The following is a 26,005-nucleotide window of genomic DNA, read 5'->3' on the forward strand; positions in this document are numbered from 1 at the left end:
CGTGACCCAGGAGATTAACGACACTTAAGGGTATAGTCAATAGTCCAAGGCACCATACACGATCAACGTATCACATCTGTGAATGTTTATTGAACCAATGTAGACGCCCCAGATTATATCCAACACATAGCACACCTGCTTAACACAATCACCTCTATCCATCCTATGGAGTGGGGACTTCAAGTTGGCTTTGGAGTCCGCGTTAGACAGATTGCATCTTTCAACTTGTTCCCATCCTACAGCAACGATTGGATTGCGCTCCACCATATCTGACCACAACTTAGAGAACATATGATGTGGGAACCCCACTCTTTTGGTGGGCAATTACATGTCATTGGGCACCGCTGTTGGTTCAGATTGGACTTCTAGCTGGGTACTTCAGATATATGTATGTGGACGATCAAGGTGGATCATCTACCGCACAAGTTTTCTGACCAAGCCCAGATGGTACTCATCATTGCACAACCTGCACCTAAACACCATGCCTTTACCTGGCATGTGTTACCAATGGCCCTGCACGGTAGAGTATTATGTAAAAAAAGGTAGGAAAGAGATAATTAACTATTTTAAATTCAACCAACACTCAAATGATTATGTAGGCCTTCTTTGGGATGCATGTAAGGTAGTTATACAGAGTGTATGCATTTCTAAACTGTATGGTATACGTATATGCTCCACAACCACCTGAACAGACTGGAAAAAAATGCTAATTCCCCAAAAACTGAATATGCACACACCTAAAACACATCAATCCTCACCAAGTTCACTAAGGTGGCAGAAAGAGAGATTCAGCACTTGGGTTGCCATGCCAAGGCCACAATTTATGGGGAAGGCAAAAGGCCAGGCACAACATTAGCAGTTGTGCAGCGACTGCCTACATTTTCCCATAATGTAATGCAAGTTCAAACTGATAACGGGAATTCGCTTTATAATGCTGAACAAATACTGGCGGAGTTCAGTGCTTTCTCCTCTGACCTCTATACCTCACAAAGTCTCCTCTGTCACAAATGCTCACTGAATTTCTGAATGGACTTGCTCTGATATTGCTGGATGGCGCTCTGATGCACCCCCAACCCTAGAGGAGACTCAACATGTATTTTCTGAACCGGCCACCTGTAAGGCGCCGGGGGCTTGATGGGTTTCCTAGTGAATGATAAAAAGCATTCGCTGTCCTATTAACCCCACAACTTCTGCAAGTCTTTGAAGAGGTTCTGCATCACACACTACCTTTGAGAGCCAGATAGTAACTTGGTGCCAGTCATTCAAGAGATTGCTGCATTTAAACTTTTGTACAGTATATCTATTAATTGGAACAAACCCACCAGCATGCAACCTTGCCCATTAGACTTCTCTCTCCCCTGGTGCATGTCCTCAATTAAACACCTAAGCGCTTAGGCAAGACAAAAATTCAGTTACGCTGGACAACTACGGAATGGTATTATCGAAAATAAAAGACAAGATACAGCAATGGCGACCAGTGCCCTTACTGTCTGAGCATATATCCATCATAAACATTGTCATTTTGCCCCAGGTAGCATACATAATCATGGTGACCGCTCTCCTTGCGGTTTGAGCATATATTCATCATAAACATTGTCATTTTGCCCCGGCTAGTATACCTAATCAGTAATATCTCTATCCAACTTCCTCAACACTCTTTCAAGTGATTACGTTCAGTCATGATCGCCCTAGAACACGGGTTGGCAACCATCCCAGTATCTAATGGGAAGTGTTAACACTATCGTATGACCAAGGTGGCCTAGCAGCCCCTAATTTCGAATATTATCTCTGCACCCAAGCATAATTTACATTCCATTGACTGCATCCACCAACTTTCATGGCCCGCATTGCCTTAAAGCACGATACCCTGGCTCCAGTGCCCCTCTTTCAATAGCCCTGAAGAGAAAATCACTTGCGGAGCCATCATGAAATTAATTGGTGTGGGTGGTAAACTCCGCTCATCTGGTGAAGTTTGTAGAGTTTTGCACCTTCCACTCGGTGATCAGAGTTTGGGAAAAACTTTGCCAACGTCTATGTGGCAGAGTTTTTTTCTTGCGCATTTCGTTAACGTTAAGTTGGCGAGTGAGAAAATGAAGTGCTAAACAGTCTTACGGTGAGATTTCTCAACACGTGCCGTCATGACCGCTCGCATTCAGAAAGCTACCTCTCATGTCGTGAAAGCTACCGCTTGTGTTGAGAAAGCTTCCGCTTGCTTTGAGAAAGCTACAGCTCGCGTTTAGAAAGCGGGTTTTACAGGTGAATTTAAGATATACTTGCAGGGGATAAGGGATTTATCAGCCATGCCAGTACCTGCCACACACTGCCTGGTGTTTGAACATACATTTTTTCCCCTTGGTTTCCCGGACTGCTCATACCATCAATATGCTTACAAGCACAGCCTGATAGTATTTCAGGAGATTGGGACAAACTAAGTCACCATTATCCCATGGAACCATCAAAATGTACTTGGGAGACTTAGCCTTCCCTCACTCCCCATATAAAATCAATTAGTTTCATCTGCATTTCTGTGCTCTCAGCCACTGGAATGGGGACTTGGAGTGCTTGATGAGTTGAGGAGTCATGGCAGTAAAGTAATTTTAACTACATATATGCGACCTACCCAAGCGATATAAGATGGCTTAATTCATAGAGATCTTCAGGGATTTAGGTACATCATTTTGATGAGTTTGTTCCCATCCAGCCCTCAGAATTTTCACAGTGGTGCCAACAGGGTCGAACATGAGGTTCTCCTCCCTCAAGCCTGCTTTGCAGCAGGAGGCATTGTAAGGCCCCAGCCATGAGAATCTGCACAGTGACCATGGTAGTCCCACCCTCTCTTCCCTTCAACGTCCACATATCTGGCTGTTCAGAACATCTCTGCTACAGCAGCTGTCAAAAGGTGAGATCAAAATGTGAAGTCCCTGTTTGGGCCTGAAAAAGGCCATTCATTATGCTCCATCTATCTATCTATCTATCGATCTATGTTAACTAATTATGTCAAGAGAGATCATTCTCATTACCAGGAACAACACTGGAACTAAAGACAATATATCCAAAATCTGACACTTCTTAATAATGGTTATAACTAGGTTGTGAATATTGAAATAGGTAACACAAATTATTTTTTTAACTTAAATTCATAGGAAAATTCATGGTTTGTGGGACGCGAAAGCCTTTGCTAATACCTAGATGTGTAGATTTGAATCTGAACATACCAACACAGCAGCAACAGATCACAGGATTTAAAATGTGTCAATATACATTGAGGACATCTTCTTGATTTGGACTAAAACAAAAATTTAGCTACTATTCTGTAACAGTCACAATTAGGAAAAGATCACATTTACCCATAAAATACATGAAACAAGCATTCATTTCCTAGATGTAAGATCAAAAAAGAATATGACAGCTTTTGCCTTTCATAAGCACCAGCACAAATCCGTCCAAGACTATTTTTAAGGCCGTCAAGGATCTCTTGGCGAAAAGGACTTCCCCCGCGGGAGTGGGGTCTATTTCTCACTGTGAGGTCTTGGCTGCCTTTTTTCTGGAGAAGGTCCAGGCCATTTACCGGGCCTTCCCCAGTTCGGGGCCCGTCTTGGAAGTCCAAGTAGGGGATTATAGTTTGTCCATCTTGCACTCTTTCCCCCCACTTCTTCTGGAGGGGTTTAACAAACTTTCCTCTCAGATTAAATCGGGCTCTCCTCTGGATCCAGTTAGATCGGCTCTCTTCAGAGAACAATCTTTTCTGGGGCGCTCTGCTGTCTGTACCCTAGTTAATCTCTCACTGGAATCGGGGGTGGTTCCAACCAGATGGAAGCAGGCGGTGGTTTCTCCAATCATTAAGAAGCCTGCACTGGACCCCTCGAAACCAGAGAGCTACCGCCCTATATCGCTCTTGCCCTGGCCGGCAAAGATAGCGGAGGCCCATGTCAACCTGGCCCTATCACAACATCTGGCCCAGACCAAAGCCTTGGACCCTACGCAGAACGGCTTCCGTGCTGGGCACAGCACGGAGACGGCTCTCTTGGCCATGGTAGAGCACCTGCGTACGGTGCTAGATGCTGGTCAGACGGCGGCGCTGCTACTATTAGATCTCAGCGCCGCCTTCGACACCGTCTCCCATAGCATTTTGCTACATCGGCTGGGGGAGATTGGTGTCGGAGGACAGGCCTTACGGTGGTTCCGCTCTTTCCTTGACAGTCGCTCATTCTGCGTGGCTATCCCCCCCTTCAAGTCCAAATACTATCCTCTGGCCATGGGGGTTCCGCAGGGGTCCTCGCTGAGTCCCACGTTATTCAATCTGTACGTGAGACCGCTGGCTGAGGTCGCTAGGCAATGGGGCCTGACTTTGGTCTCATATGCCGATGATACTCAGCTGGCGGTTACTCTCAGCGGGGACGCGGATCACGATGCCCCCAGGTTCCAGAAAGGACTGAAGGCTGTGGCCAATTGGCTGACCGCGAATTGCCTTCAGCTTAATGCCACTAAGACTGAGGTTATGATTGTCGGGAAGGGAGTGGAGCTTTGGGGCGATAGATGGTGGCCCTCAGAACTGGGTCCAGTCCCAACCCTGGTTTTGGAACTCAGAAACCTGGGAGTCTGGTTGGAGGCTGATCTTTCTTTTGTTGGCCACACTAAGAAAACAGCAGCTTGCTGTTTTGGCGTTCTTCGAGGCTTGAGACCCGTGCTTAGATTCTTCGATGCCCCAACCAGGCAGTTGGTGATTCAGGCTACGGTTATCTCTCGCCTCGATTACGCCAGCTCCCTCCTGGTGGGAGCTAATCTGGCAGAGATCTCACGCCTGCAGCGGGTACAAAATGCCGCGGCAAGAACGATAGTTGGTCTGCCGAGATTTTGCCCTGTCTCCAATGTCCTTCGCTCTCTCCACTGGCTACCTGTCAGGAAGAGAATTGATTTTAAGGTTCTTTGTTTGGCTTTTAAAATTTTGAAGGGCATGGGGCCTCAGATCCTGTCTAATCTTCTGTCCCTTTATGCTCCAACGCGTGCTCTGCGCTCCGCTGGCCAGGCCCTTGCAGTGGTCCCACGTTTCAGGCGCTGTCGTGCTGGTGGCCGCTCTTTTTGTGTCAAGGCAGCAACTCTCTGGAACTCCCTCCCGGTGGAAATCCGGTTGCTGGAGGACCTAATGCCCTTTCGGAAAGCTATCAAAACATTTCTGTTTTAGTTTCTCTGTTTAGCTTTCTTCTGTTTTTAGCTGCTGTTGTGTTGTGCTTCATCTTGTTGGTGGCGCCAGGACGCTCCTTAGCTGGAGCAGCTGTGCGCAAAACAAATACATATAACATAACATAAACCAGCGCTGTTGGCAGACAGACAAACGAGGGAGAACATTGAGAAAATCTATGGGAGGCATAGAATAATCGTCCTGCACCCCCACACCTCCCCACCGAGACCGTGATTAGGATATGGAAAAAGGTTACTAAAAGGAAGGGATGGGAAGTGAAGTGATGCTAGCAACGCCCCTCTGGGATTCAGATATACAAGCTAAGTTGAAGAAATTTGAAGGGAGGAAACAATGAGATTTCCTGGGGATACCCTTTGCAAAAACTTCAGGTGCAATACAACGTAACAAATGCACAAAGGCTCTGATATCTACATGTGAAGTGAGCGCTCACCATTTATAGGGAGCAGCCACAAGACGTGGCGGATGAAACACCCCTGGAATATCGGATACTGGCTGCCCATCTTCATGAGCACGCCACTTCACAAGTCTATAGTTCAATAAGTGTCCAATGCAAGGTCTCCCTACAGTGTTTATGGGGAAAATGGGAGCAAGATTTGGATCTGTTGTAGGATACGGATTAGGGGGAAGCGTGCAGATATTGTAGGGAGGTGGCTCTTCGGGTGGAGTTCAGTCTAGTGCAGCTCAAATATTCCACTGCGTTTACTCTACTAGGACCAGGCTGTTCAAAATGGGAAAGTCATGTGATGATAAATGTTTGAGGGGATGTGGCCGGGTGTGAACGCTGCTTCATATTCTGTGGTTCTATCCTGAGATTCAACTCTTCTGAGCCCAGGTTGGTCTCCAGATAAAGGGGATCAAGGGAGAAAATACTGACCTTTTCCTTACTTTGGTGTTGCTAGGGACCTTGGGCCACTAACTCTCCCAAGATGCACAATAAAGTGGTGCAATTTGAATTTGATGATGACAAGAAGTGACACTGTGCACCTATGGGGCATGGGCCCCACCGGAAATAGATCAGTGGGTGAATAACAAGGATTGATGCATGCAAGGGGAAGAGAATTACACAGTCCATGGATGTCCAAAGATATTTAATAACATATGGAACCCTGGAGAGAAATGAGGGACTCTGGTCCTTAAACTGTGTAGCAAAGAGAACTGATGGCGCCCAAGTGGTGGAGGTGAGGGGCGGCCATTTGGGGAGGGAGGGGACGCTTCTGGTCTGTATGGACCTTTTGTTAACGGACTGGGAAAGGCGAACCTTCAAGTTTTTGTACTGGATTAATTTGTTGAAATGGAAACATTAATAAAATGTTTCAGAAAATAAAATAAAGAATATGAGAGAGGAAACACAGAACATATACACTAACTCTACTATTAGGACTTCATTATCACTCCTTCTATCCTAAGAAACTGAAAGAAAATCTTCCATAGACTCGACTAAAAAGAAGCAAAACAATTGCGTCCAAATCTGAACAATTTGAACCGTTAGACTGTTTCATGAAAGCATGTACAAGGATAGAGTGGAAAGAATGACACTACTTGAAGACAAACCAACAAAAAAGAATAAGAGACAGGTCATGATTTTCAAATACTTACCATAGGGCAAAAAGCTCAAAGCATCATTTCAAAACACTTGAGCATATTGGTCGGAGACGCATAAAAACCTATGTTTATGGTGCATGATGGCATGTATAAGAAGTAAAAACCTTAAGTAACTCTGAACCAAAACAAAGTGCCCAACGTCAATATTTTCTCAAAAGGACAAACCCCAGATACAATTGCATCAGATGCAAAAATATATTCAAAGGCAACCTGGTCCATCATCCTTATACAAGAGAAAGGATCAAAGTGAGACACCCTCAACCTCTGGCATCATGTTTTGTGGATATTTGATGAAGTGTCCTTGTGGCCTGGGTTAAAGAGGCAAAACTGAACGAAAAATAGAAATCAGGGTTTATGCTTACAAAAGCACGAACAGAAATAAGAATACTAGATTGGGAGTGGCCAACACAATTAAATGAAAAGGAACAATTATGGTGCTAAATAGTAGAGGTCACGCCCTAGATGTCTTAAGAAGGAGACAGAAACTAAAGATTACTAGAGAGAATGTTGGGGAAAAAAACTATTAACTTCAACTGTATGAATGAAAGTGTATAATAATTGCCATCTTATAACCTTCACACGTAATTCTCTAGATAATACACATTGTAGAACCACTTAGGGGCTTGCAGGTCATGAGTCTTTGTTTAGTAAATATGCAACTTAATCACAGGCTTACAATAATTAAATACATTTTGAGATTCCCCAGATGAAGAAATGTTATTCCTACAGAACTTGGAGTCCAACTTGCAGTCTGAGATTTGAGTGCAGACCATTCCTCGTTATCTACATAAACCTCTCAAATTGAAACCAGTACTCACTGGGCTAAAAGGCCTCTACCATGCTGTTGATACTTACTTCCCATGTGGACAATACCTTTAATTTTTTATATGTTCACACCACCCACCTCCTTTTTTCTATCTAACTGCCATTAGAAGCTTGTGTGCTGTGCACACCTCTAATATCGTTTCCAGACACGGGATTGCAATATCTGAAGTATCGCCACTTTATAACGTCGAATTTTTTCCACGGATTCCTTTCCAGCATGGTAAACAGAAGCTGCTTGCTGTCACATGCCTCCCAACGGCCTGTGCTGCCAGCATGCTTACTCAGAGTAAACTCTTTCTGACTGCCGGTAGTACCACCCTAATAGCCAGCACCCTCGGCGCACTCTGACAGGCTGAGATTGGCAGAGCCAGCAGGTCTACATGCATGGTACACACCTGCTGCCTTGATCTGCCCGTCAGTCTTTTGAATCATACAGCCAGAGCGAGGCCCAGGTACTGCACATACAATGGGTATCCCAGCTCAAAAGTTTGTACAGAAGCCGCTCAAAAGTTTGTAGGGAAGCCACTGAGCAGTTTTATGGTCCTGATGGTTTATACTAATATCAAACTTATGGACACATTCCGAATGAATGTGGTATACTCTTGGAACATTGTGAATGCCGAGCAATTGTGAATTGATCCAAAATACTTCGTGCTAAGGTCCCCTTGCTGAACCATTTTGATACACGTTTTCATTTATATGATCGCAGTTTATGATTCTTGCTTGAAAGAGTTAATGTTAGCCTGATCTCTAGATTTCACTTATGCACTTCTGATATTCAGAGAAACGTCTGATTTCTGGCACATTTTTTTTTATTTTTCTCCACAGAACCGCAGATCAAATAACCCTTTGATGATGAGAGGTCTCGAAATGCATTGGATAGAGTTTAATTAACACTTGATTACTTACTATTAATAACATTGTTTGAGCATACAGCAGATATAATTAGTTCAGACTTAAGAACATCATCAAATTAAATACAAAACCTTACCAGGTCCAATGGGATGCACAGCGCTGTGCCAACACAACAAACCCAAATATTGGACACAGTTGTGTCAGAGGATCAATTCAGTACAGTGCTGTGAGGCTACTGGTATGCCACAACTCCGAGAACAAGTAATCAAATATGCAATATCTCATCAACCTAAGGGCATACTGTTCCAGATCAGGTTTTGATCACTATATACTACTGCTACGTAACCCCTGGAGCTCATTTTCAAATGACCTAATCCACCCTGCACATAATCCGAACCCCCGTAAGTCCCCAAACTAATAAACCCTCAGATCAGCCTCCCCAAATACTTCTCTGCCTAACCTCTACATTGAACCACATACTCTTATCTATCTACCCATAATGTTTGTTTTTGTTTTGAGCAGGAGCTGAAAGATAGCAAATGTCAGACTTCCTCTACTGACCAGTATCCCGACTTCTGTTTATATTGGAGATACTGGAATGCCTTGTTTTCAACCAACTCATACAACCTTCTCGTCCCTTCCAGTCTAACTTCTAAAACCTTTACTTAACAGAAGCAACACTCATCTATATCGGCAACTTTATTTCCTCTACTCCTGATAATAACCTATCTTCTGACTGCATTATTCTTGATCTATTTAAACATTCAACTGTAACCCACACCATATGCCTCTAAACATTTGCCAGTAAGGGCATAGCTCCTCATTGTTTTTCATCATATCTATCAGAGCACTCTCTCTCAGTGGAATGGGGCTCTAAGACATATTCACCACACATATTTTACTTCACTTTGGGACTGTAGCTCCTCTGAACTTCTCATCACCATTGAGGGATTATCTACCGTCCCTGTCTCTACCTCCAATTTCACATGTACTGCTTCACTGTAATTCAAAAACGGATGGCCCTCAATTTTCTTATGTTGAACTTTTCCAAAAGAGATCCTCTACTTACTTCTCCTCCTCCTCTCCCACATCCACTGCATCAACGAACTTAGTGGTATTCATATTTTGTAATGCCATGCCTCCTCCGACCCCGGTGTGGGGAACAAAATCATCAGGCACCCCTCAAACATTTTCCAAATTATTCTATTAAATTGGCAATGCTTAAATAAGTTGAGACATACTTAAACATTGCGGGTAAGTTCTGTTACCATTTTAAAAATGCAATCAAATACATGATTGCCAAACATACTATTCTGGTCAGGCAGACCGTACTAAGGTGTAAACGTATTCACAGTGTAGTTATTAGAAATGGGGCAGGGGGGTTTGAAGAATATTTGGAGTCCCTTCCCTTTTGACACATACTCCTGGCTAAGATATACATGAAAAAAAGATGTTAGTGATCCCCCATTATTTTTTCCGCTTAAAACAAAAGCACTGTAATCAGCACCGTAATTATTTTGTCCAGAGCCTGATGCCCCACCTTGGATTACTTGAGCCCACCTCCCAGTTTGAAGTCCCTGACCGAACTCGATCCACTTCCCTCTCAGCAGTTTGACAATCTTCTCTTCAGCTAGAAATCTTGATTTTACATACAGATGTTCCTTCCAATTTGTACCCCTTATGACATGTAGAGTTGAGCATAACAGATATATAGGCATTGGAAGTATGTGAATGAAGAAAAGAATCAAGACATTGAAGAAGATTAAATGTGGAATGAAGGCAAATGGAAAATTACTTTCACAAAGGAAACAGCAAAAAAAGAAGGAGACTGATCCACACATATTGTCGCAGAGGGTTAGAGGTAGAAGGGAGGTACTTATTGATACTAATTATTGTAAAGTCATGCTTTGAAATGGGAAGAAGTATGTGGAAACAAGGTTAGAAATGGATCAATTTAAGTTTCAAGAAGGTGTCAGACAACCAAAAACATAGTCATAAGCAGTTTAGAATATTCTATGCAGGGGCGAGTGAATATAAAATGTTGGAATGTATTTCAGGGTAATTATCCCACCCTTCGTTACCTGAAGTATATCTCTGTGTCGCTGTAACGTGTGCATCAGGGCTGCATTCAAAGAAGCCGTACCTGGATTGCTGCTGTACTCTGCCATCTTGTCATTCAGCCCAGTGAGCTAGAGAAAAGACAGCATGAGAAGATCCATTTGCCAAAGAAATTTCTAGTCATTCACACCGGTACCTACACATACACCACAGACACTAGTGAAAGATAGTGGTAATAAATCCATTCTATCTTAATACACCTAAATAAACAATGATAAAACCAACATGAACCCATTTAATCTCCATAACATGGACCATCACACTAAGCAAACAAGGATAATTGAATGTAGACTAACAATCCATTCAATCCACCTTCAATGGATGCAAGGTACAAGTAGCCCTTTGTTATCACTATATGAAGGATAAAAGCAAAACAAACCTAGGTCCTCAATACAGCTACTGGCTCCATGAACCTATGTATTCAACTTGTATAAGAAAAACTGGTAAAAAACAATGAATCTACATCACCATTCACACAATTATACTTGGCCATAACAGTCCATATAATTAGACACTGTGATATTGAACCAAACTTCATTTTAGTTTTCTAATGTCAAGTTGCTTCATGATACCTTTGCTAAAAGCTGCTCTATCTCCACTGCCATGGTTTCAAACATTCTGTCTTGGGTGGATCCATTCAAGAGGGGAGTTGTGTCAGAGCTGAAAGACAGACACGAGAGGTTATTTTAGTCTGAATAAAAAATAATTCATTGAATGATTCCGTATTTGAGATATATTGAAATGGCTTTAGCCTTGCAAATTTGCAAGGAAACAAAAACAGAAAATCTGGTTTTGAAAGGGAAAAGACAGCGGGCACAATAAAAAGTAACCAATCCTATAACAAGGAGAAGAAAAAGCACAATCATAAGTTCCATGCCGGCTGCCTCCAAAGTACAATGCTAATTGGTATTTCGTTGGATTCTAACAATGCCTACACAAGTTAGTATCAAAAAACCTAAAATAAAAAACCCCTCTACTGTTTTTCAAGCTTGGCTATTTCAAGAGACGTTCCAGAGTGAATCGAGTTTTCTTATACAGCATACACTAAACTGAATCATCCAAGCATCAGGTGCTTATTCAAATGAATATGGAGGTTACATTTATAAATAATATACGCAATGAACAAACTACTAACTCTCTGTAAAAAAACGTTTTACTCAAGGGGATTAAAGTTCTTACAAACATGCATTAATCACCTTAAAAATTCCTGGAGCATTTTTGGGTGAGTTGGTGTGGAATTCGAGATAATAGCCTCTTTGGACTATTAGGAGAACCCACTGATGTGAGGTGATTTCTACCCAGTACGGTTGGAAATCCTTTATTCGCCCAACTGCTGGCGTTATATGCCGGAGGGGGCCCTGGGCGGGTCAGTGTTTGGTGGTTGTGGTTCCCTTAAAGGAACCATCTTTACCCCTGCCTCTGCTATTGTTAGCTCTATAACTTCACTTTGAGTAGCCCCTGTTGTTTTGGCGATCCCGAAAGGCTTGATGTTGTCGTCTTTGATATGTGTGTGTATGAGACGTTTGCCCTGATTTGGAGGAACCTCATGGTTAGGTCTCACCAAAAACCTCACTGAGGTGGACGTTTTTACTACCTATAGTGTAGTGAGTAGCACTCATTGATTTGGGGATCCTGAAAGGCTCGATGCAGTTGCCTTTCATATGTGTATGTGTGTTTGGGGTATTTTCCCTGAAATGGGTGAACCTCTTGGGTAGGGCTTAGGGAAAAAAAATCTCATTGAGGTGGATGTTTGTAGTGCCTGCATTGACTATGCTATTTCTCTGACCTGTCTAAATTTTTCAAACATTTAGTCCACCTAAGGCCCAAAAAGGTGTTCTCCATTAAACAGAATGTAAGAAGGTGTTGTTGCCACTCTGGTTTAAATCCTGACACTCTTAGCCAGCCAGGCCTGCAAAGTAATTTATACCTCTTGAAGCAGTGTCAGCTGCTTCAAGTGTGCAGCGCATGTATGCATTTGAAATGATCTTCCCTTCCGCTAATAGTTCGTCCCCTCTTCCTATATGTTTCAGGCAAATGTTGTACGAGTGCTTCCATCTTTTCAAGGGAATCTGACACACCTTAACAGCAATTCAACAGAATTGGCACTAAGCCAGTGAGTCTACGCACCAACAGCAGCTCTTTTCCCTTGCTGAGTATATACGCTTACTTTCTTTATCTTGGAGGAGTGCATCCATGTTGTTTGCACAGACACCCTGGATGCATGAACCACTAGTGAGTCTGGTGGAACCAGACAATTTATGTAAATGTGGGCCTCAGGGAAAACATACTTTTATTTCTATCTGTGGAGTGAATACATAGACTCTAACAGGATCTTTCAGGAGCAGATTTCATGATTTCCTTTAACACTGTAAGCAACTGAGCACTACATTCAGGTTTTGAAAAGGTCTCTGCAAGGAAATAGTCTTCCTTTTTCACAATGTGTATAGAGACATTTTGATGTAGAGCCGCTCTCTGAATTACAGCAAGGTATGTTGTTGTATGATCCAGGGAGATGGTTTCATAGGATAAGCCTCAATGTCTTGATCCTTTGGAGGATCTACCCTGTAGTCCTCCCATGGATCATCATCTGTACTGATTGGCTGGTCGAATGGGTCTACGTCTACATGATACGGAGTAAACAGACCCCTCTGGTGATTCTTTTAGAGGCAAGTGAGGCAGTGGCAAACTTGCCCTTGGTGGTGAAGGAGTTGACAAACATGCAGCTGGTGGTGAAGACTTTTGAGTTTCAGGAATATTAGCAGTTTGGTAAGGTGTTCTATGCACTTTAGATGTGTTATGTCCAGATTGTGGAGGTTCATCATACTCTAGTTCTTCCTCTAATGTTAGCTTTCTCAACTTAGGAATGGGATTAAAAGCGTGGACACTAATGGTCCATGCGGTGGCTGTTTAAGCATTTTCCCTGTATTGGGGTGAATAAGAAGACTTTTTTGCTGAAGGTTGTCTTCTAGGTCGAAGATGGGTTTTCAACATTGAAGGCGGGTATTTCAGCCCCATGGGTGCTTTAGCTCCAAATGCGTTTGGGTCTGCTCTTTCGGCTCCCATGTTTTGTCTCAGCTCGATGGGGATCAGAAGGCAGTAGTGGGCCTACAAACCTTTTTTTGGCTTTTACTGGGCTAGAAGTCTGATTCCTGGAGTGGTGCTCCTCTTCAACATACTGTAGCTTTCAGAGCATTTTGTACTCATCCTTGGATCACTACTCATGGACCTCAGTGTCTCCAGTAGATAGTGTGGATTTCTGCTGCTGGAGTATGCCGGGTCTGGTGGCTCAGAGGATTAATGCATCCACTGCAGGAGCCTGTGTTCGACCTCATTGTCACAGGTTCAAATCCTGGCGGGTCCATTCAGCCTTTCTTCCATCTGAGGTCGATAAAAAGAGTACCATTGAGTTGGGTAACAAACATCTGTTATTAAGCGTCAAGAGAACCTGTTGGGGTGAACGTGCGCTTTACAAATACACATGTTATGTTAAGCTGCTCAAAATGCTTGTGCTCCTCACAAAAGACCTTCAATGAAGGCATTTTGGGCTGCGTGATATCCAGATGTTCTGTGGCTCTGAAGAACTGGCAATTCCTCAAAGACATTGAGAGCATCTAGTTTTTCAAAAATGTCCAAAGTGTCTTAACGCTACATCCTCGAATGCACCCACAGCTTTTCTCTTCAAACCTTTTTTACGTTTGAAAGCTTGACAAAAGAAGATCTACAACTCCTGGTGGTTTGGAGAGAGACAAGAGGTTAAAACCTCGTACTGGTTAGACTAGGGATACTATAAATTACAATGAGGGCAGGAACGAAAGGAAGGCCGCCACATTTACCCACATTCTCAAATGCAGAGCCCTTGATGATTTTTTATTAAATTCTTCAATAAATTTTGGTAGCAGACGTCAAAATATAATTTTTATTTGTTACTGTTCCTCTGAAATCGACGACGCAATGCAGTGCCTGCAGCTTAAGTGCAGAAACGTGTCAGTTTCGGGCATGTTATTTTACACATCGACTAATGGCAAAAAATAAATAACAAGCATTTGCAATGCAATAGGTCTCGCATTTGCGAGAGTTTAAGTAAGCTATTGGCATTGTAAACGACAATGCCTTTTATTGATCTGTTTTAAAAACAACACATCAATAAAAGGCATTGTCATTTACAATGCCAATAGCTCAAACTCTCATAAATGCAAGAACTATTGCATTGCAAATGCCTGTTTAATTTTGCTCCACCCCATCCCCGTTACCCACCTGCCCCCATCCCACCACCATGTCAACACTCCAGCCGCTACTGGTAAGCACTGATGCACAACACTGTGAAATGCAACACCTGTAACTCGTGTTCTCTCTGTCTGGTGTTCAGCACAGCGTACAACTGTTAACTACGTATGTCTGATTAGGGTGGGCATGCCATTGAGCCCAAACGCACTGCTGTTTTGGGATTTCCTTCAATACTCCCATTAAAAAGATGCGAACAATAAGCACATACGCATGTACCTTACAGCAATTTTTATACCAGACGAGAACCAATATATGACGCACGTTAGTTTGGAGGAGCGCAAAATCAGATCCCCCATTATGAAACACCACCAAGGGGAAATCTCTGCCCTATGGGCTTTATCACCAGTCGGCGGAAGGTTGAATCAGAATGCTTCCACCTCTGAGGCCCTACATCACATCAACCCACAACTGTGGACATCAGGTTGTCCGTGAGAACCAAAACCTCCAAGAAGTCATTCCAAGAAGTCAAGGAATTATAAACGGATGCTACATAAAAACTGTGCTTCATAACGTACACACAAAATTGGTTTAATCAGTTTCTTACTTATACTTACGTATGAAACGCAGTGAAGCTTTCAAAGTATGAACACTTACCAGACTGTCCCCCCAAACAAATGTAATTTTATATACACCACATCGCTCCTAAAAGAGATGGAAGACAGGTCCTGCAAGAAACCAGTGGGCATTTGGCAGCTAGCAACAGCGACTGCGCAAACATTGGAAGGTTTCACAGCTTTCTTGATGCCAGCTAATTCTACACAACTGAGGGGATGCCTTCAGCAGCCTCAGGTGTACAGGTAGATCAGGTCGGAGGGGGGGCGTTGTCCCGTGCTTGGAAATTGAGGCTGAGCAGAGGGACCTCGAATCGAGGATACACGATCTAAGCAGGACAATCGCAGACGTTGTCTTGAGCCTGGGACTGTCACCGCCTTACACAGTCTAGTCACACTTACCTATCCAGCAGCACGAGACAAAATGAGAAGACAGAGTTCACTCATCAGCACGGCAAGGTTCAAAATGTAATAAAAATGCATACGGCCTCTCGGAATAACAAGAAATGGATAAAAAAAAAAAAAAGCAAAACAGAAAGCAACTTCACATCCGGCCCGGGGAGGAGACATGGGAGGGCGAGGGCTGCCCGCGCATGCGCAGTACCTGCAACTTTCGTGTGCCCTGCGGCTCGTGCCCAGTGGCGGCGTGTGCAGCCGGTGCAGGCAGCACCTGTCCCCTTCCTGGGCGCTCGTGCTGAAGAGAGAGCCCCGGCGCCAAAATGGAAGAGTGGCACACAGCAGTGCGGGGCTCCCATGCTTATGGAGAGAGCCCAGCGTCGTGCAGCCAGATGTGGAGAGGAGCTGGAGTGCTCCAGCCACCGTTGAGGAGGATCCTCCTCCCACAGACCGGGTGAGTGGGGGATTCTCAATTTGTGACGATGAAGGCACAGTATCAAGTTTATTTCCTGAGCGGACTCGCCATTGCGAGCCGCTCCAACAATGGGGCGAAAGTTAAACTGCATCCTGGAGATGTGCACGTGCCTGTACGTGCGCGTCCACAGACCCCAATCGCCGCGCGTGCCCCTGTCTGTCTCCCTTGAGAGGCATATCGCTGACAATAAGTCTCGCTGGCAAGAGCGCTTTCGCGCTGCGTCGCCAGGTGCGAGACCTAAAAATGTAAGGGTGGAGTTGAAGCCTATTCGCTTTTTGGACGAAGGGAGGAGTCACTCTACACCTCGTGAGTTGAAACTTCTTCAAACGAAAACAAGCTGCAGTGTCCGGTACCAAAACTAGATGGCAGGAGTATGCAACGCATGTGTATCAACAGCAACACATACTACAAACTTTAGCTTACAAATTCCTGGAAAAACTTGGGATGTTAAGATTTTAGTATGAACCTTAGAAAGATGTCAATTTGCCAGGTCAAAATAGCCAAGTAATCGAACCCCCCCACTTCTTTTACAGAAAGATAAGAATCTAGCCCATAAATAGGGTAGACTGGATACCTGATTTGCCTCTCAGTTTACTGATAGCATTGCCATCAGGGCAGGGGCAGGAGTGTTTCTCAGTTCATGTTTAAACATTCACTTTTAATAAATATGTTTTTAAAGCATTATGTGGTAACGCAATGTCGTTTACAGGCAGTACATTTCTAAAAAATTCCAAAAACCTTCCACTACCTTGCAGCTTTACTCATAAAAGTATATGGCGTATTAACAATAACCTGTGAAAAATGGGTTTAAGAAAATATTTATCAATTGCACAGCACTAAGTAAAGGGTTCTGATTTGTTTTTCATCCTATAAAAAAAAATGTGATCATCTCACAGAAGTAAAAAAAATGGTCTTAATCAACTACTTAAAACATACTTTGAAATGTTTGTACAGTTGACTTATTAGCTATTTCAATGTGTGTTAGGAAAAACTATCTCATAGCCTTTCATTTCACACTTTGTACAGCAGGTCAGACAGTTCACTTTACAAAATCCTGGAACTCTGCAGTCAGAGAAAGGAAAGAAATTGTAAACTGACTTCTGACCTCTGTCTATGACGGGGACGCACACTTCACTGCTGGAGCTGTACCGGGGACTGCACCAAGGAGTCCATACCCCACAATGCCCTGCTTCCCCAGGAGGGTGGGGCCACCAGACGCGCTCTTAAGCACCACAGTCTGTCCACGGTGCGGGACGCTGACACAAATATCACTGTCGCTGTTTATTTCACTGCCACTGCTGTATCGGGGACTGCACTGGGGACTCCATACCCCACAAACCCCTGTTCCCTCAGGAGGGAGGGGCCACCATGCGCGCTCTTAAGCGCCACGGTCTGTCCGCGGCACGGGACGCCGACGCAGATTTCACTGCCGCTGCTGTACCGGGGACTACACCGAGGACTCCAAACCGCACAAAGCCCTGCTTCTCCTAGGAGGGAGGGGCCACCAGACACATTCTTAAGCGCCACAGTCTGTCCGCGGCGTGGGATGCGGCCGGGCCAAGGGCGGGCTCGTCATTGCCCGGAAGAGGCTGGGCTGGGCAACCCCTCGTCATCATCAGCTTGAGCTCCTGGACAATAAATCCTTGAGGTACTGTTTGACATTTGACCATCATCCAACTACTGCCCACTTCCGATTCTTTGTTTTATCCTACGCATACTTGATCTATTGACATATTGTTTGTTGTCGTGCCTGCATGGGATGAGGAAAAGAAAGGGGATCGGGGAGAAAGTGCTAGACCGAATCGAGGCTATTGTCACTGATTGCGAGGGGTTGCTCATGCCACCTACTGTTGCTATAGATGCGCTTACCCTTGAAACAACCCTTAAGCCTTCCCACTCATCTATCTCGACTGGGACCAAAATCACTGGGTATGGGAAAATCACAACTTTTGTTCGAGACAGTGGAGAGGGAAATAGCTGTCCTAAAAGGCTCCATTGAATCCCTGCCTATTTTAGGGTCTAAAATCTACAGCAAATTAAAAGAATGCACTAGACTCCAGCCCCCCTCACCAGTTTCCACCTCACATAACTATGTTAACTTGAGGACGGGGCTTGCACTGTCCCCCTCGAAGCAAACTGGCCAGAATGCGCCAATAAAAAAGCCCGTTCTCCAGCTTGGCCCACTTGATTCCAACTTTAGGGCACCATATAGTCCGCTGTCTGCCCACAATAGGTTTCAGAAGGACCAGGGTGAGAAATACAAGGGTGCACCATGGGATCTAGCAGGGCACAGGACATTGTCCAAGCAAGCGCCACAGAGATTGAATAGAGGCTGTAGTAGGGCATTTCCACCTCCTCAACTAGCTCATCCCTTGTACAGTGCACCTCAGTCGAAACCTATTTACAGACCAACATTCCCAAAGTGGATAACAACAGTTTCAAACGGAGAAATCCTTAAAAATAAGGCCATACATTGGTTGAGGCATACCAGGGGCTGTAAATCCATAATAAGGGATGATATTGTCCAGGCAAAAACAGGAGTCCTGAAACACAGTCCAACTGAAGACTTAGAGCTTATTCTAGTTAACGAACTTCGGGTGCAGAATCTAGTTGCCAAGGAATCGAGATCGTATTCACCACCCTCTACAAAGATTAGGCTGAAACTGAACATCCCTCTTACAATTGAACGAGCTAAAACTGCACCCTAGCTTCTTGGGGATTCACCTACTTCAACACTATCTCAGATTGATGGACTCTTTTTACCCCCTGTCAAGGATCCCAAGCACATCCTAGGTACAAATTATGAATGCATTCTTTCTATAGCTCATATGTACCAAGAGGGTCCCCCTCCAGAGCTGGAGAACACGTTCTGTAACCTACAGCCAGTCACAGATATTGTTTCAGTCTCTGCATCAAGCGATAAGAAGTGCAGGGCAGTAGCTCGGATACACCTAGCTACTCCCCAATAAAACTAAACCACTCATACATCCCATCATCTCCCCAGGTTCATTTCCCAACAACTACTGGTAGGGCGCTGAAGATAGTGTCATGGAATGTGGCAGGCATAATGGGGAAACCAGTCTGCCCCCACTGGCTCGAGCTGATTAACCATCATGAGATTTGTCTACTCCAGGAAACATGGAGTTTGACACCCACATTCGTTCCTGGGTTTATGACTTTTTACAGACCGGCCCTTCCATCTAAACCTGGCCGGCCGGCAGGGGGGTTGCTCACCCTAATATCACACTTAATTGCGATTTCAAGGAGCTGGATACTAACACCCCAGATATTTTAGGGGTAAGGTTAAGTAATGGCAAGGGCAAGTCTGATGTCTCTAATTTGTATGCCAGAAGTACCAGAGGAGATAGTTCTCCAACTCTGCATGCCCTGGACAATCTATTGGAAGTTAGACATGACGGCCACTCCCTAATAGTTTCTGGTGATTTTAATGTGACATTCGAGCTACATGAATGGGTCGAGTCTCAGGACGTGAGCGAGGAGGATAAGGCTTGGATGGTGCCACCTCTTGAACTTACTCCCATTAAAAAAATGGTCGAAAGCAGCATTGCAACTGAATGCCATTTCTTTAGAACATAGGCTAAGGACCGCAAAAGGATAGACTACCTCCCAGACAGCCTTACTTTATGGCCTCTAGTGCAGGACATGGTCATCATCCAGTCTTGTGATAGTGATAGCGACCATAATCCCCTTGGCCTGACTGTGGAACACCCATGGGGCAAAAGGGTGTACGTCGCTCTGATTCCATTGAGCACCAAGGAGGTAATTCCCTCCAACAACAAACGTCGGCTCAAATGGCAGATGAAACGTACAGTTTCTTACCTGTCGGTGTAGTTTTGCAGCTTAAAGACTTTCTGGATTAACTATGCTGGGCATTATCCTGCCATCTAGAGGTTGGGTCCGAAATCTTAGTTTTTTTTCTCTTTTTTTTTAAATTTTTCGTGGCCCAGGTGGGTGTTGACATCCCACCATTTGGTGTCCTTCGTGATGTGACGCGCTTCCGGCGGAAGCTCCCTCCTTTGGTCGCCATCTCTGGGTTCTTTTTGTTTTTGTCTTGTGTTATCTTACTTTGTTGATCCATTTAGCTATGATTGCAATTTTTAATCCTCCTTTCCTCCTGACTCATCGTTCTGGCGGAGGAGGGTGGGATCTATAGTGAATCCAGAAAGTCTTCAAGCTACAAAACTACACCAACAGGTAAGAAACTATACGTTTTGCATCGTGAATCTTTCTGGATTCACTATGCTGTGCATAGACTTAGTAGCGGCTTGTAATTATTGTGGTGGTTGGGTGGAAGATGAGCACTGGTTACTGAAAATGTGTTGTAAGATCTTCTGTCCCACTTGCGCTTCCTTATTTTTCTGAATATCCACACAGCAGTGCTTAGTGACTGTGTTCACTGAAAACCAGGGCTCGAAAAATGGTACTAGTCCTACAGGTCTAGTACCTTGAAAAATCCCCTTGACCCAACTGCAACCTACTTGACCACCGTCTCTGAAAACAGAGCAAAAGTGACAAGTTAACAAGATTTAAAGGCATCTTTATTGCTCATTCCCTTTGTGAGCAATAAAAATGCCTTTAAATCTTGTTATCTTGTAACTTTTGCTCCGTTTTTAAAGACAGAGGACAAAAGTTTGTTTTTCTTCCTACTGGCCAGAAAGGGCAAGTAGGACCTAAAAATAGCTCGTCCTCATCAATTCTCCCTCGCAAATGCGAGCGGGCGAGTGGATTTGTCAAGCGCTGGAAGACCATGTTGCAGCCTGGCAAATGTCTTGAATTGGTGTGTTTGCAACTTGGGAGGTGAAGAAACTCTTCCCTGTTTCTTCCCTCATGTAAGCCACTATTGCCGCTATGTGCACCCTTAGGGTTGTGTAGCTTAGTTTGTTTTGCAGCAGGTACGTTAAGTATTTTAGTCCTGTGGATTCCCTTGTGATCTTCCGTTGTAGTTTCTGCTTGATGCACCAGTGGGAGAACCTTTTCCATTTTGCTATGTAGCACTTCCTTGTTGTCTGTTTCCTCGCTTCTCGGAGTACTGCCAAGATACTTGCTGGTAGTTTGAGGTGTGCAAATTCTAAGTCTTCAGGAGCCATGCTGCTAGGCTGAGGTTCTCTGGCTCTGGGTGCAGTACCTTTCCGTTCTGTACTGTTAACAGGTCTCTTCTTTTTGGGAACCTGTGTGCTGGTTCCTGTGCCATTTCTACTATCGGTGAGAACCAGGAATGTCATGCCCACTGAGGTGCTATTAGAATTAGCGTCATGTTGCTGATCCTGCATTTGTTAAGTACCCTGTGTATCAGTGGTATCGGGGGAAAAGAGCATGCAAATGTCTTTGACCAGCTTATCCATAGCGCATTCCCTTGAGACCGGTGGTCTGGTTGTGTGGATGCGAAGTGTAGGCATTTTGCATTCTGGTGTGTTGCAAATAGTTCTATTTGCGGTGTTCCCCACCTTTGGAATATTTTCTCTACTTCCTGCTGGTTGAATCTCCCATTTATGAGATGCTGACGTCTGTCTGCTGAGTCGGTCTGCTTCCACATTGTCCTTCCCTAGTAGGTCTAGTCACAGTGGAATGACCCATGTCCATATCTCCTGTGCTAGCTTTGACAGCGCTACTGAGTGTGTTCCCCCTTGCTTGTTGATGTAGAACATGGTCGTGGTGTTGTCTGTTTGGATCAACACCCTGTTCCCGTACAGATCTTTCTGAAATGCTTTTAAGGCTAGGAACACTGTCTTTAGCTCTAGGCAGTTGATGTGTTTCACTGCATCTTTCTGTGTCCATAACCCCCTCACTTTGAGTTGGTTCATGTGCGCTCCCTACCCCAGGTGGGAGGCATCTGTTGTGATGGTCACCGTTGGAGTTGGTGGTGTGAATGGCTTCCCCTGTGCGATGTTTCTTTTGTTCCACCACGCTATTTCCTGCTGCACTGTGTGTGTGACAACCACTACATCTTCCCAACTCCCTGTTGCTTGTGACCATTGCTGTTGGAGCTATTCTTGGAATGGTCTCATGTGGAGTTGAATATTTGGAACCAGGTGTATGCATGACGCCATAATTCCCATGAGCTTGCTCACCGTCGTCACTGTCAGAACTTGCCCCTTGTGGTAGCGAAGTGTCTCCTTCAGTAGTGCCTGTGTTCTCCTCGTGCTGGGGAACGCCTATCCCTGTAAGGTGTTGATCTCTGCACCTAAGAATATCTTCACTGGTTCTGGTTCTGTGGAAGATTTTCCCCAATGTATTGAAAACCCTAGTTGCATTAGTGTTTGAGTAACCTGCTGAATGTGTTGTTTGCATTGGCTGTATGAGTTTGCCTTTACCAGTCAGTCGTCGAGGTAGGGGTATACGTGTATCCCCTGCCTCCGTAGGTGTGCTGCGACCGCAGCTATGCATATTGTGAACACCCTTGTTGCGGACTTTAGGCCAAATGCCAGGACTGTTAACTGGTAGTGTGTTTCCTTGATCCCAAATCTTAGTGAGCGTTTGTGTCTTTTGTACATGGGGATGTGTAGGTAAGCGTCCTTTAGGTCTATAGTTGCCATGTAATCCCTTCCTGTATCTGGAGTATTATTTCTTGCAGAGATGTCATCTTGAACCTCTGAGCTTTACGAATTTGTTCAAGAACCGTAGGTCCAAGATAGGTCTAAACGTTTCGTCTACCTTTGGTACGAGGAAGTAGTTGGAGTAGACGCCCTTGTTTCTTTCTTTGCACTGCACCGTCTCTATTGCCTCCTTCTTTAAGAGCTCCTGTGCCTCTAGCAGCAAGTGTGATAGTTCTGCTGTAGAGTGTGCCTTGTAATTTGGCTTCCTGTTTGGAGGTGGTTTTTCTAGTTCTATAAAGTAGCCGTGTTGTATGATGTTTAGTATCCATTTGTCGGTTGTGACCTTCTTCCACTCCTGGAAGAAGTGTCTGATTCTGATTCCTACAGGTGTTATGTGCTCGTGGAACTGTTTGTCTTGTGGTACTAATGGTTTGTCTTTTTCCTGGTATTGTTGCCCCCCTCGAGGTGTAGTGTGGGTGGGCATCCTTCTTACAGCGGAGTCACTTTGAGGTGGATTGTTGCCCTCCCCTTCTTGTCTGACCTCGTCCGTTCGAGCACCCTCGAAAGGATTGGCCCGTGGCTGGTACTGCCAGTTTTGCTGTTGCTGTCCCAGTTGCTGTGTCTGGGTGCCTCATTGGTAACCCTGTTGGAAGGCTTGATGTGATGTTCCTGCTGTTTCATCTGCCTGCTGGTCTTCATAAGGGAATGCCCCTTCTCGTCCCCCTGAACAGCAGCGCTCCTTGCTGTTTCATGGTCCTTTTTTAGCTGCATAAGTTTTTCCTCAACCGGAGTGCCGAACAGTTGTTCTTCGTTGAAGGGTGTGTTTCAGGATGTTATTTTGGACTTCAGGCTTGAACGCCGAGATCCTCAGCCAGGCATGCCTTCTCTCCGTGACCCCGATCCCCATCTGCCTACTGGATGTCTCCGCTGCGTCCAGGGCCGATTTCAGGCATGTGTTGGGCATGTTCCTGCCTTCTTCCACGAGGTGGTGTGCCCTCTGTTGGTACTGCTCCGGGAGATGTTTGAGCAGTTGGCCGACTTCCTCCCAATGCTGGTAGGCAGGTCTTTTAATCAAGGCATTCGAGTTGGCGATGCACCATTAAATCGCCGCACTCCTCTCCATCTTCCTTCCTGTGAGATCCATCCTCCTGCTCGCCTTGTCTGGAGGTGGTCCGGAGTTAGTGGGCACGTTGGCCCTCTTCCTAGCTCTTGATGCTATTATCGAGTCAGCAGGTACTGATCCCTGAATATATTCTGGGTCTTGTGAGGAATGTTCATATTTCCTCAGTCAGTGTCCTTGGAGTCACTGACTTACATATAGCTGGCTCCCTGAAAGCCTTCCTGCCCTGGTCCAGCACACTTGGGAGCATGGGTAGAAATTGGCTCCTGGTCTGTGTAGGAAGCAGAGTTTCCAGGAGAAAACAAGCTTTTGGCTTTTCCTCCTCTAGTTTCACTCCATAAGAGGCTCCAGCGTTCTTTATGACCATATTGTATATGCCAATGTCGTCCGGCGGCGAGGGCCTCGCCGGGTATGACTCTACCCCTCTTCCGGGTTTTCGGCATTGAGATCCTGCCACTCCAGGCCTTGCGCCTCCGAGGATGTCGAGTCCTGGTAGGTCTGTTGATCCTCTTAGCCTTCTGCCTAGAAGTAATCTAGGCCCTCTTCCTCCTGTTCTTTGGCAGGTTCTGGCTTTTTCGGCAGAAATGGGTCCTCGACCCCCTCTTCGAGCTCTGCTTCAGCTGCGAGCCTCGAAGGGATGGTGTACTGGCTCATCCGGTCGTCGAAATCCTACTTTCACTGGAGGATGTTTGCCGTTTCGGCCTCAAGCCTTCTACATCGCGGCCGCCTGTTCGGTGTCGAGCGCTTCGCTTCGTGGTTGTCGGCCTCAAAGCCGCCTTTAACTCTTTTTTCCTCGGCGTCGAGCGGTCCTTTTTTTGAAGACTGGGCTTCGACGACCTAGGTTTCTCCAGAGTTTTCGCCGGCTGGGAGTCCTTTTTGAAGGATCCGCTGGGCTGTTTGTCCTTGGGTGCAGCTGCGGACGTCGAGAGTTGACGGCAGCGCCCCTTTCGAGGACTTTGCATCAAACTTTCGAGCGTCAGTCGGGGGTCTTTGAGTCGATGAATCTTACCTCCTTTGCCGACTTCTTCTCGGTCACGACGACCGTGCAGTCTTCTAGTCCCTCCGCGATGTTGTCCTCTTCCCCACTGGAGAGGCCCAAGTCTCGGAGCCATGGGGATGGTCCTTGCCCCTGCATGTTGTAGTTCGCCCTTCACTGCCTCTCCTGAACTCTGAGGGTCTTCGGTGTGAACGCTGAGCAAGCGGTGCAGTCTTCGCTTCGATGGTCGAGCGGCATGCAGAGGTTGCAAACTGGGTGCTGGTCCTTCTGCGCGTACTTGTGGTGGCAATTGTTGCAGAATTTGAATGGCGTTTTGTCCATGACTGAGCTCAGGGAGCCCCCTGTGTACGCATTCTCCGTTGGACGTCGAAGTTCTTGGTTTTTCTCTCTTCTTCGTTGTACCGGTCGTCCGGCCTGCAATCGGTGCTGAATTCTTCAATTATTGCTGTTTTTTTTGCAGATTTTCATTGATTCCTTCTTCAAAAGTTTCTGGAACTCTTCTGTGACGATCCAGACCCAACGGCAGAAAAAAGAATCTGAAGATGGCGACCAAAGGTGGGAGCTTCCCCCGGCAGAAGGTCGACGTCACACATGTCATAAATCCGGAAGGGATTGGCATAAATTTTGATAAAGCATTAGCACTAATCCTGAATTATGGGGAATTGCATCATCCATGTTACGTCCATGCGGTTTTATTATGTCAATCGAAGTGCTTTTTATCCTTCACTTGCACACTTGTCTTCTGAAATGCTCTTCTTAGCCTAATATGATATATTCACGATCTGTATTCGTTGTTTCTTTTATGGTTTTTGTAAAAGAAATAAGGAATTTTGATTGACTGAACACAGAGCAAATACGACAAGATAAAAACAAGATTTAAAGGGATCTTATTGCTCCTTCCCTTACTGACTGAACAAAATGGGCAAGTAGGTCCTAAATATAGCTCAACCTGATAAAATCGGAGTAGACATAGCAAAGGGGTGAGTGGATTTTTCAAGGGCTGTAGTAGTACATCATGCCCCGTACCT

At 45.1% G+C, this 26,005-nt stretch overlaps 1 protein-coding gene across 1 annotated transcript in view; it reads right to left on the minus strand.

Annotated features, from left to right (window-relative positions):
* The window catches only part of GOSR1 (golgi SNAP receptor complex member 1), a 468,207-nt gene that overhangs the window by 319,624 nt on the left and 122,578 nt on the right, over positions 1-26,005 (minus strand). The window contains exons 3-4 of the mRNA XM_078680012.1: positions 11,173-11,260; positions 10,564-10,671 (exon numbers count right to left, since the gene is read on the minus strand). Of these exons, the coding sequence (XP_078536138.1) occupies positions 10,564-10,671; positions 11,173-11,260 (196 nt within the window). The remainder of the gene's footprint in view (positions 1-10,563; positions 10,672-11,172; positions 11,261-26,005) is intronic.

Source organism: Lissotriton helveticus, chromosome 3_1, assembly GCF_964261635.1.
Source record: "Lissotriton helveticus chromosome 3_1, aLisHel1.1, whole genome shotgun sequence".
Taxonomy (NCBI): Eukaryota; Metazoa; Chordata; class Amphibia; order Caudata; family Salamandridae; genus Lissotriton; species Lissotriton helveticus.